Source organism: Empidonax traillii, unplaced genomic scaffold (genome assembly GCF_003031625.1).
Source record: "Empidonax traillii isolate 1590-97213 ecotype Southwest subspecies unplaced genomic scaffold, ASM303162v1 scaffold1914:size93637, whole genome shotgun sequence".
NCBI lineage: Eukaryota > Metazoa > Chordata > Aves > Passeriformes > Tyrannidae > Empidonax > Empidonax traillii.
The window spans coordinates 43,387-55,215 of NW_020957107.1; the positions used below are offsets into that span (position 1 = coordinate 43,387).

At 46.7% G+C, this 11,829-nt stretch overlaps 1 protein-coding gene across 2 annotated transcripts in view; it reads left to right on the forward strand.

The window, feature by feature from the left end:
* The window catches only part of AP3D1 (adaptor related protein complex 3 subunit delta 1), a 40,489-nt gene that overhangs the window by 14,237 nt on the left and 14,423 nt on the right, over window positions 1-11,829 (forward strand). For both annotated transcript variants that reach the window (XM_027909008.1, XM_027909009.1), the window contains exons 2-14: window positions 883-978; window positions 1,714-1,794; window positions 2,415-2,495; window positions 4,231-4,338; window positions 4,673-4,802; window positions 6,066-6,205; window positions 6,485-6,558; window positions 8,045-8,094; window positions 9,184-9,233; window positions 9,513-9,561; window positions 10,289-10,434; window positions 11,095-11,243; window positions 11,327-11,557. In XM_027909008.1, the coding sequence (XP_027764809.1) occupies window positions 883-978; window positions 1,714-1,794; window positions 2,415-2,495; window positions 4,231-4,338; window positions 4,673-4,802; window positions 6,066-6,205; window positions 6,485-6,558; window positions 8,045-8,094; window positions 9,184-9,233; window positions 9,513-9,561; window positions 10,289-10,434; window positions 11,095-11,243; window positions 11,327-11,557 (1,385 nt within the window). The remainder of the gene's footprint in view (window positions 1-882; window positions 979-1,713; window positions 1,795-2,414; window positions 2,496-4,230; window positions 4,339-4,672; window positions 4,803-6,065; window positions 6,206-6,484; window positions 6,559-8,044; window positions 8,095-9,183; window positions 9,234-9,512; window positions 9,562-10,288; window positions 10,435-11,094; window positions 11,244-11,326; window positions 11,558-11,829) is intronic.

Genomic DNA, 11,829 nt, shown 5'->3' on the forward strand with positions numbered 1-11,829 from the left:
GATTATTTCTCTGCATTTCAGTTTTCATGATTTCTGTAGCAGATACCTTCATAATCAACTGTGAACTGGAAGAATCTCTGACTGAGCTAACCCTGCTTCTAAAGTAAAATCTGGACAGATATTTTCAAATCCCACGTTTGCCACATCCTTCCCACGAGCACAGATGTGATTGTCTGCTAAGACACAAAAGACCAATATTTAAGTGTAAACATTGTGACATTTGGCTCTTTGAATTGCTGGGAAATTCACACGAATAACTGTTATTTATCAAAATGAGTAAATGGCAGAAGGGCTCAACTAAGATGAAGGGGGGGGGTCATGACTTCCCTTGGAGCTTCGTGACTGGGGGGGGGATGGAGGGAGCACCTTCATCCCTTCAAGCAGGAGGGTGGGTGTGGCTGCACCCCTGCAGTGCCATCATGTGCAGGGTGCCCAGAAGTGGAGTCATATTTTATCAGCATATTTTCCATCGGTCCCCTGGAGTCTGTGGGTTATTAATAACGTTTGGGCACTTGACGCAGTTTTTTGTAGTCACGCAGGGAGCGGGTTCTCTGGTGTCCCACAGGACTGAGGGAGCACTCCAGGAATGGGCAGCTGGGCTTTGTTCAGACCCCCGGTGCTCAAACCTCCAGTGAACAACTTCATTTCTGCAAATTTGGGAATCCAGAGCCCTGGACAGTGTAATTGTGAGGGAGGGGGAGGGGAAGGGAAACCCCCCAGGATTGTGATGGTTCTTTTTACCAAGCAGCTCCATCAGAACCGAGTGCCTGCCGAAACGTGTGTGAGTGTGAGAGCTGGTACTGGCAAATGCCGGGTTCTGCTGCTCCTGCCCATCTGCAGAGCTGGTGAAGGAACCCACCTTGCGCTGTTTGTTTCCCTCAGGCCAAGTACATCTCGCAGTGCATCGATGAGATCAAGCAGGAGCTGAAGCAGGACAACATCGCGGTGAAGGCCAACGCCGTCTGCAAGCTGACCTATGTGAGTGCCCGCCGGCCTGCCCTGCCCAGCTGGCCTGCCCTGCCCCTGCAGATGGCCTCTGTGCTGCCCCAGTGCCTGCTCTGCTCAGCCTGCATGGTCCTCTTCTGTTCCCTGCAATTGGATTTTACTGACATGGATCAGGGAGCAAATCTGATTTCAGTGAGAACAATTCTATAAAAAGGTTGTTTCTTATCACGTAGCTCCATGAGCACTTGAAACTGGTCTTGTTTCTCCTTGTTCTGTCCTTTGAGATGGAGAAGACAAAAATAATGGTAAAGAATTAAGAATTATGTTCTGGTTTTTATTAAAAAAAAATCCAGGAAGCAAACCCTTCACACCAATGCTCATATAATTGTAGAGCACAGAATCCCAGAGTGGTTTGGGTGGGAAGGGACCTTAAAGCCCACCCAGTGCCACCCCCTGCCATGGGCAGGGACACTTTCCACTAGCCCAGGGTGCTCCTTTGATTCAGGCTGGCCTTGGACACTTCCAGGGATGGGGCAGCCACAACCTCTGTTGCCTGGAATTAATGCAAACTGTTTAAAACTTGTTTCTGGTAGAACTTTGAGACTTTTTTCATTTCCTGTGAATGCTGTAGAATGTAATATTACTCATAAGCTGGAGATGTCTTACAGTATTATTTTCAACCTCTTGTTACATCCTCAATTTTGAGAGGTGTCCTGATTTCCTCAAGTCTCTGATTTCAGAAGTTTCTCTTGGTTTCTCTGCTCACAGTTACAGATGCTGGGCTATGACATCAGCTGGGCTGCTTTCAACATTATCGAAGTCATGAGTGCATCCAAGTTTACATTCAAGGTGAGTTCCCAGTCCCTGCAGCTGTTCTGGCCAGGCTGCTTCTTTACTGGGTGTCCTTCTAGTCCGGTGGGGAATGCTTGGTCTGCCTCTGCCAGATGTGTGACAACAGCTGTCAGATCCTTTTAGTGGAAAAAAGCAGGGTATTTTTGTGTGAAGGCCACCTGAGGCTCTTAGTAACAGGAGTGTTTTATTTTATAATAGCTTTATAATTTTTCTTGGAAGATCTGTTTCGTGCTCTTTCACCAAACAGGGTGGAGTGTTGCTTCCTAAGGAATAATTTCCAAATTGGGTTTGAGTCCCTGAAAGTCAGGAGTCAACACAAAGTAAATATGATAGACAATCCTACCTTATTTCTACATCCTTGTGGTCACTGAACCCATGTGTTGTAACAGAGTAGAGAAGGTGAAGGTGGTTTATTATCCCTAAACCAGCTGTATTATCACTAGAGATGTTACTTGTCTGAGATTGCTCCTTCCCCTTTCCTAGAAAACCCCGTGTCCCACAAACCTAACTGCTCATATTTTTAACGTTGCTAGTCAAACAACCAGTTGTTCTTCATCAAAACTTTGTGTAAATTGACTTTATAACCAAACTGTGCTTCCCTTCCTGCCCTCCCCCAGCGCATCGGTTACCTGGCTGCCTCCCAGTGCTTTCATGAGGGGACTGATGTCATCATGTTGACAACCAATCAGATCCGGAAGGTACATTTGTTTCACTCTCTCTCTGTCTCTCTTGTTGTGTTTTTACATCTGCAACAGGTATTTCTCTTCCAGGAGTATAAAGGTGTTCAGGCAGAGCTCTTGACTTGCATCATTGCACAGGCTGAGGGATTAATGGCACAGCCAGGATTGTCCCTTGTGCTGTCCCTGGCTTTGTCCAGCACAGCAAGAGCTCCCTGACGCTCCCTCAGGGCTCTCAGGCAGCCCCTGGGACAGTGGCATGGGTAGGAAAAACAGCCCCATCCCTGAGGGAGAAGGAGCACTCCCCAGCTCCAAAAACCCTCTGCTTGTGAGGGCTGCTTTCTCCTGGGATGACAGATCAGACTTGGGCTTCTTTGGTACAGCTGGGGGTGAAAATGGGGCAGAATGTTTGTAAAGTCCTGTATTCATTTTCACTGGGTTTTTTTCAGAGTTGTTGGGTTACAGCATCATTTTCCCTTTCCTCAGATCACAGTTGTTTTTAAAGCTCTTAAGTTTGATTTTTTTTTTTTTTAAAGTATCACTGCTTTAAAACTTGACTGATCCAGTACAAGATGTGCCCAGATTTTTACTATCTAGGGAGCCAAAATGTCTTTTACTTGCTTAAAAAAGATCAGTGGGATGTTATCCAGCATCTTCCCTAAAGAACTAGTGCTTTTGCCTTTATCTCTTAAACTGTTCTGCTCTGAATATGAATGTCCCTCCATTTCTTGATTATGGACTCTTGACTTTACTGGATTTCAGTCACTTGCTTGGCTACTTCTTCCACTTTGTGCTTGAGTTTTTTCTTGAAAACATCTTTTTTTATGCCTTTTCATGTTTCACTGATCCACCAACTTTATATTTTAAGGCTTTATCAGCTCTCAAAATACATTAAAGCCAGGATGAATTGCAGTTTTTTATTTTTTGCTCTTTAAGCAGCAGATTTCATTATTCTTACAGTAGAATCTAATTCCCCCCCACCTGCAGCAGGTTTTTGAGGTAATGAGATGCAAATGGCACAGAAGCCCAAAGGCCTGGCTATGTTTAGCTCTCCTGAAGCTGCCTGTGTGTCCGTGTGGATCTGGGCAGTTCCAGCTGGGAATGCTCAGTGCAGGAGGGATCCTGCAGGCAGAGATCTGGGTTATGATCTGTGCTGAACGTGCCCAGAGAGGAATGTTAATGGGAAGTGTTGGAGCTTGGAATGCCCTGCAGGATTCTGGAGGGCTCAGTAGGATTCTGACTGCAAAGAGGGCCAAGAAACTTGTCCCACACCCTGACTTGGGCCATGACTTTGCGGATGGGAGCTGTGGGTGCTGCCAGCAGCTTGGAAGGGAAATAATCCCATTTCTTTAGTGGATTAAGCTCTGGTGAACACTCACCAACAGTGCCTGTTCCCAGCTGAGCTGGTGACACTTGGGCCTTGCCTTACCAGGGTTAGTGTGTAACACCAATTTTTTAGGACTTTAACCATGTTGGTGATTGTGTAATGAGTGTTTAAATATGACTCCCATCCCTAAAATCCCACCAAGGTGCCATCTCTCTAATTGCTTTTACGTTGCAATCATCCATCTCTTGGTTAATTACAGTTAACCCCCAGGCTGGCTATATTTTAGCAGGTGGTGGGGGCTGATAGAAATAATCCCACGAAGCACAAGCTCTGCCTCATTTGTGCTGAGTGAATAAAATTGGTCTGACAAAATTGTTTCTCAACGTCCTGTGTGATCTTAAATTTTTGAGCCTGTTTTTCCTTTTTTAGGATCTGAGTAGCCCTAACCAGTATGATACTGGAGTTGCACTGACTGGCTTGTCCTGTTTTGTTACTCCAGATCTTGCCAGGGACTTGGCAAATGACATCATGACTCTGGTGAGTTGGGAAGATTGAAATGGCTTTTCCCTGTAATAAAAGAATATTAAATTGGTCCAGTTTGATAAATTAAGAACTGATGCATGTGAAAACCGATGCTTTTCTTGTGGTGCTTTTTGGGGGAGCATTTACAGCCTTAGCTCCAGAGGATCACCTTGAAATCACCTGTTAGTTTTGGTGCTAATCAGCAGCATTTGGCTCTGGAGTTTCCAAAAAGCAGCTGAGCGTCCCAGCAAGGACTTTGGGCTCGCAGAGTTCTCCAAGGTGCTGTGAGCTGGGAGAGCTCTGGCAGCCCAGATCTCCTCAGAGCCTGACTGGGCTGTGTCCTTGGCAGATGTCCCACACCAAGCCTTACATCAGGAAGAAGGCAGTGCTGATCATGTACAAGGTGTTCCTCAAGTACCCCGAGTCCCTCCGTCCTGCCTTTCCTCGCCTTAAAGAGAAACTTGAAGATCCCGATCCCGGTGAGTGGATTTTTCGGGAATTCCTGCTGCTCCCCACACGTGTGCTTGGAGAGCTGGTGGAGGGGAGGATCCCTGAGATCCTTTTTTGGGCACTGATTCACCCCATCCAGGGGTAGATGAGCCCAGCAGGGTCCTGACAGACGTTAAAAACACGTCCTTTCAAACGTTCTTCAAACCCAAAGCTACTCAAAGTGTAGCAGTGGATTAAACCTTAATGGCCCAAAGCAGCTTAATGGTCCTGGTTTGGTGCTTACTAAACTTGACTTAAAAATACTGCAGTTGATCTCGGGGTTTAGGGTTTTGTTGTTGTTTCCTGTGCTCTTTTACAAAGCTGCAGCCACTGGCTTGCTGTGGACGTACTTAAAATAATTTTACCTCGCTAAGTGCATTTTTTAATTTATTTTTAGTTTAATCTTTGAGTCTACGCTGCTGTTTGGGCCCCTCAGAAGTGTCTTGGCAGTTCAGCAGCAGCAGCACAGGGAATTGGCAATTCCTCTGTGTCATATTCACGTTTTCACTCAGTCTTTGAGAGGTGCAACAAAACACTTGTTCCAGGAATCCTGTGTGTGATGCAGTTCTGGGATCTCCGCTGGTTTTAGGAATTCTGTGTGTGATGTGTTCCTGGGATCTCCACTTGATTTGGGTCTGCATTTAGAGGGAGAAATTTAATTCCATGGATTGGACTGATTCAAGGTGGGCACAGAAGATGCACCTTCCAGAGCAGTATTTTTAAATAAAGCAAAACACATCCCTCACCTGCAGAGATAAAAACACCCTGATAGACCTTGTTGGAGAGGAGCTGTGCTCTCTGCTGGGACACCCAGCCTGTCCAGACTAAAACATTCCCATCTGAAAAAAGTCCATTTCGAGGAGGAGAAGGGAGTGGACTTGTCCAGTCAGATTGTTATTTAAGGAATCATTATTTTTGGGCTGTATTTAAACATGTCTCAGTAACACATGTTCGAGAAGCAGCAGTGTTTGGAACCTTTCTGGGGGGTGATTATTGATGGGGGTGGTGCCTGTTGCTGACCCAGAGCAGACACCCAGCTTGCTGATACTTTAGAAAATAGCCAGAATAAATAAAATCCTTTCTCAGATTGCTTGGACATCCTTGGCCTTTGCTTCAGTTCAGCTGGGAACAAGGCCAAAGCATCAGCACTCAGGTCTGAACCTTCAGCTGCTTCTGCTCTGGGGGTTCTGCACCAGAAATGGCCATGACAGAGATTGCCCTGCTGAGGTTGCTGCTGCTCCCTGTTTTCCCAGGTGTGCAATCTGCTGCAGTCAACGTGATTTGTGAGCTGGCTCGACGCAATCCCAAAAACTACCTGTCCCTCGCTCCCCTCTTCTTCAAGCTGATGACTTCATCCACCAATAATTGGGTCCTCATTAAAATTATAAAACTGGCAAGTCTTCTGCTTTTTTGGGGGGTTTAGGATTGGGGTTTTCATTAAGTCACCTTGGGTGTGAAATGGCTTTCTGGCTGGGAGGTGTGGTTAAATAATTTAAAAAACAACCCAGGAATATCTTCTGGTGTTTGTGAATGTAACCAGAGGGAAAAAATATGTTCATAGAGCTTGGTTTAAATCCAGTGAGCTGCAATTGCATCCAGCAATTGATATAATATTTGGATGATGTTTAAAAACAGTTATTAAACCACTTTGTCTGCGTTTCTCTTTGAATAGTTTGGTGCTCTTACTCCATTAGAACCAAGACTGGGCAAGAAGCTGATTGAGCCCCTGACCAACCTCATCCACAGGTTTGTGGCACCGAGCCTGCTTGGTTCCTTGGGACTGGGGAAGTGCCTGCTGGCTGGGTCATCACCTGGGCTGGGGATGCATTTCCCAGCTCTTTCTGGATTTCAGTGTATTGACTTCAAATATCAAGAGCTGATCTCACACCAGGGCTGTTTCTGAAAAACCTGAGTGAGGTCAAAGACCTGAGAGGAAAGTCTGGGTGTCTGTCAGCGTGAATTCCCCCAAAGCACGTGTGGAAACGGGAGCAATTTGCTTTCCTTTCACTGCGTTCTGAGCCAGAGATGACAGTGGAGGGTGTATGAAAACTCTGGCTTAGGGAAGGCTCAGCTGGTTATTTGCCTGTCCTGGTCACACATTTAGTTCCTGACTTTTTTGGGAGTGCCTTACCCACCAGAGCAGCCTGGCAAGGAATATGTTAAAATCCTTTCTCAGATGTGTTTTTGGGAGAGTTCTGACATTGTAAGTCCTAAATCTAGGTGGAATAAAATCGAAGATAATTCCTTGTTGGAGCTGGTTTGGGGTGTTGTTGTGGCTCTAATTCTGAACTGAAAGCAGGAAGTGGATGCCTTGGAGGCAGTTCCATCTCCCAGTTATCAGGACATCCCAGTGCCAGCTCATGCATGAGTTGTGGAATGAAAAGGTTTGTTTCTCTTCACATGGCAGAGCAAAGGGATGGATGGGAAGGAGCAGGTTTTGAACAGATATCTGTGTAGCTGTGAGAGCAGCTCTGGCCTCACCATTCCTGTCCCTCCTCCTTGGGTTCCTGGCATCCAAATACCTGCAGAGGAGTTTGGCAGCAGTCAAAAATAGATTAAACCCCCCAGAAAAACTGGGAAAATGGACAATGTCTTCAGTGCTACCTCTCCCCAGTTAGACATGCATTTTTTAGCAGTGAGGACTGAGTGGTGTTTGGTTTGGTGTCCATTCAGTCCCTTTGGATCTCACAGCATTCCCTGAGCCAAACCAGCCCCCTGCCACAACAGTCATCTTGAACTTTGGGGACAATCAGACTCTGGGAATGGGTTGTGGCTGGCAGAGGTGAGCAGTGTGTACCTGCACACCCAGGGCTCTGCTGCTGGGATGGGACTCACTCCTTGGAGGGACACTTGAGGTTCTCCATCTGCTTTATCGTGGATTTTTGACCTCGGGCAGAGGATTTAATTTGATTTTTGGACAAGATTGCTTCAGTGCTCTGTAGCTGGTGCTGAAGTTTGAGTAATGCTTCCTTCCTCATTCCTTGTCACAGTGCTCTTCTTACTTGCTGCTTCTGCAGGAAGAGTTTTGGTTTTTTAAACATTCAGTTAAAAATTCCTCCCCCGTCCAGGAGTCTTTAAGGGGGAATCACTTCATCTATTCAAAGGGATGTGGAACAGAATACTGGCAATTTCTTGTGAAGTTCAGGGTGTTAACTTGCTCTAAGATACTGCTGACAACTCTTGCAAATGTGCCAGTTTATTCCTTCTTTAATATCCTTGATTTCTGTTGCAGCACCTCAGCCATGTCTCTCCTGTATGAATGTGTGAACACAGTAATAGCAGGTGAGAACTGAAACTGTAACCTCAAAAAAACCCCCTGATGAACTTCATCATCAATTAACCCCCTCTGCAAACCTTCCTCTGCTTCACTTCATGCACTTTATAACTGGAAGAAGAGTCCTGGCAAACTTTGTGTCACTGTGGGGCTGAAATCCTCCGCCAGTGGGGGAGGCACAGTCACTACAACTGTGTTTGCTGAAGGCTGAAACCAAGCACAGACAAACAAGATTGTTTGTGTGCAAGCTCCTAAATGTTGCTACGACTCCAAAATACACCAGCAGCAACAGAATTCACACAGGGCTGGTGTCTCTGTCAGAGCTTTCTTACATGGTGATGGATCAGAGTTGTGGGGGGTTTTCTATTTTTAATTTTGCAACTTCACAGTTGAAAAACTTGGTGTCTTGGAAGGAGATAAGAGGGGGCTGCACTGAGATGCAGTGGGTGATCCTGTGGGAATTCACCACCCAGGACACCTCAGGGGCTCTGAGGTCACAATCAGAGCCAACAGAGAAACTGTGAAACCCCAGAGCAGCACCTACCACTGTCCCCTGCAGGTGCCAGTGGTGTCCCTGCAGCTCTCCCGTGTCCCAGGGCTTTAAAATGTCCCAAATAGTCACCAGTGGGACCTGATTTGTGCCATGAGTCAGTGGCTCAATTAAAGCCCCAATCCCATCACATTAAACTCCAGGGTCCGTTGCTGCATCTCGTTGAGTTGGGAAAATCCACACTTAAAACCTCAGCTGTGCAGTAGCTGCTGACATATTTCTGTAAATAAAACAGTATTTCTGTAAATAAAAGTGTAAAAGGGGGTTTTTACACTTTTTTCCTGCCCTATTATTATTATTGTTAAAGTGTTGTGGCACAACCTTCTCTCCTTCCCCGAGACCCCCAAAAGTCCAAGCAAACAAACAACAAAATAACCTGTGATATAAATATGGCACATAAAAGTACATCTAGATAGGACATGTAAATTAAAGAAATACCCCTTTTCCTGTGAGCTGAGCCAGGTGTGAACCTTCAGGTGTGTTGTGTTGTGTTGCTGCAGCCCCTGGGAGCCCTCAGTGCTGACTGTCTGTGTGTTCTGTGTTTCAGTGCTGATCTCTCTGTCCTCGGGGATGCCCAACCACAGCGCCAGCATCCAGGTACCAGCCTGGGGCACCAGCCTGGGGTACCAGCCTGGCTTTGGGGGGGGTTGTTCTGCTCTGCCCCCAAGTGCCCCAGGGGAATGGGTTTGTGTTCTCTGGTTCAGGTTCCCCCGGTTGGAAATCTGTTGATGCAACAAAACCCTCTGAGCCAGAGACCCCTGGTGCTCAACACCCTTCTTTGTGTAACGAGTAAATTTGGGAAGAGTTATTTTAACCAAAACTTGGAATAAACATAACTTAGTCCTTTTTTTTTTTTTTTTTTTTTTTTTTCCCCAGCTGTGTGTTCAGAAGTTGAGGATACTGATAGAAGACTCTGACCAGAACTGTAAGTATGGTGCTTGTCTTCATGAAATCCTTGACCCACAAGCTCTGGGGCTGTGTCTGCAAACACCAAACAATGCCTGGGGGGTTTAGTGTGGAAATAATTGCACTTCTTTATAGTGATTTTTTTTTAAAAAAAAACAAATGAGAGCAATAATTACTGCTCTTTGTGGTCTTGTAAATCTAAACCAATTCTTTCCATGCCCTGGGATTTCCCTTTTTATAGACTTGCAGCTTGGAAAGCAGTGAGGGGTATTCAGCAGTGGGAGCAGAACAGTGACACGGGAGAGTGTTGACTTATTTTAGTGATCACAAAGAACACTGGGAAATCTTTCTTTAGTGCAGCTCTTTTTGCTGCCATCTGAATTTGTCTCGTTGAGAACAGGGCTGTTACACACCCTAAGCTCTGTTCCTCCCAGGATACCTGTTCTCAAACCCCTTGGTTTCTGATATATAAAATACTTGTGTTAATATCAGTGATAAAACATGAGGTGTGTAAGAAGCCCATGATGAAGATTATATCTATAATTACATGTCTGTTTATGGAATTATGAAATTAAAGGCTGTAATCTGTGATGCACAATTCTCAAAAAATGCTCTTCTTCATCACAGATTTTTATTCAAGTGTCTGAATCCCAAGTGCTTCTACTGAAACCAGCCTTTAAGATTTCATGCTCAGCCCAAACCAGTGTTTCTATATTTGGAAAGAAGTTTTATTTTGTCTTTCACAGTGAAGTACCTGGGACTGTTGGCAATGTCCAAAATCCTGAAAACGCACCCCAAGTCGGTTCAGTCCCACAAGGATCTCATTCTGCAGTGTTTGGATGACAAGGATGAGTCCATCAGGCTCAGAGCTTTAGATCTCCTCTATGGCATGGTATGTTCCTACATTTTTTTTCCTCTCCAGCTCTCGGTCCTTTTAGGAAAGGGCTATCTGAGAAAAACATGCCATTTTCTCTGCCCTCTGGAGTTGTGATAAACAACTCCCATGTCTTTTCTGGCACTTATGACAAGTGAAACACCTGGCACAGCTTGAGAGGGCTTTGAAAACTTTGCTTCAGACTGGAAGGAGCTTCTCACTTTGGAAATCACCCATTTTGATGTGCTGGAATTCCACTGGATGTCAGGGACTCCTAAATTTGTTTCCTTTAGAAGCAGAAATGTTTTGAGCTCCTAAATTTGCTCATCTCGCAGTAGAAGATGAATTTCCTGCTGGGTTTCTGTGCTTCTGTGAGTAATTCTGATCCTCAGCTCTCCCAGATCACAGCCTTGTGCACTTGGGCTGGCTCTGCTTTACCAGCAACATTACAGATAATAATTGTTATAATAATTGTTGTAATTACTTTAATAACAACATTACACAGAGACAAAAACCGGTTCCCTTTTGGATCGTGAGCAAAGCTGGGGCCTGGCGAGGTGGTTCTGGTGTCTTGTTAACACGTGGCATGGGCCCAGCCAGGAGCTTGGCTGGAACTGGAAGGGCTTGGCAGTGCAGAGAAGGGCTTAGCTGTGGTTCAACCCTCCCACCCTCCCCCAGGTATCGAAGAAGAACCTGATGGAGATTGTGAAGAAGCTGATGATCCACGTGGACAAAGCCGAGGGGACGACGTACCGGGACGAGCTGCTGACCAAGATCATCGACATCTGCAGTCAGTCCAACTACCAGTACATCACCAACTTCGAGTGGTCAGTGCTCGCCCCGCTGTCTCTGCTCCTCCCCTGGTGGAGGGGGGGGCTGGCCCGCTGACCCCCCCACGCCCCTCCCGCAGGTACATCAGCATCCTGGTGGAGCTGACCCGCCTGGAGGGCACGAGGCACGGCCACCTCATCGCCGCGCAGATGCTGGACGTGGCCATCCGGGTGAAGGCCATCCGGAAGTTCGCGGTGTCGCAGATGGCCACGCTGCTGGACAACGCCCACCTGCTGGCCAGCAACACGCAGCGCAACGGCATCTGCGAGGTGCTCTACGCGGCCGCCTGGATCTGCGGGGAGTTCTCCGAGTGAGTGCTGCCACTTTGGGTGCTGGAACGTGGGCTGGGGAGCGGGATGGGCCGGGCTTGGTGCCTTAATGCTGTCAGAGTGGGGCTGCTTTCCTGCTCCCTCACCCCGTGGGTTCCTCAGCTCTTTCCAGCTCAGGCATTTTGAGGATCTGGTGGTTTTTCTTCTCTGCGCTCCTGCCTGTGCAGGAAGCCATAGCAGTGATTCACAAAGTGTCCCGAGTTGGAAGGGACTCAGGATCATCCAGTCCAACTCCTGGCCCTGCCCAGCACAC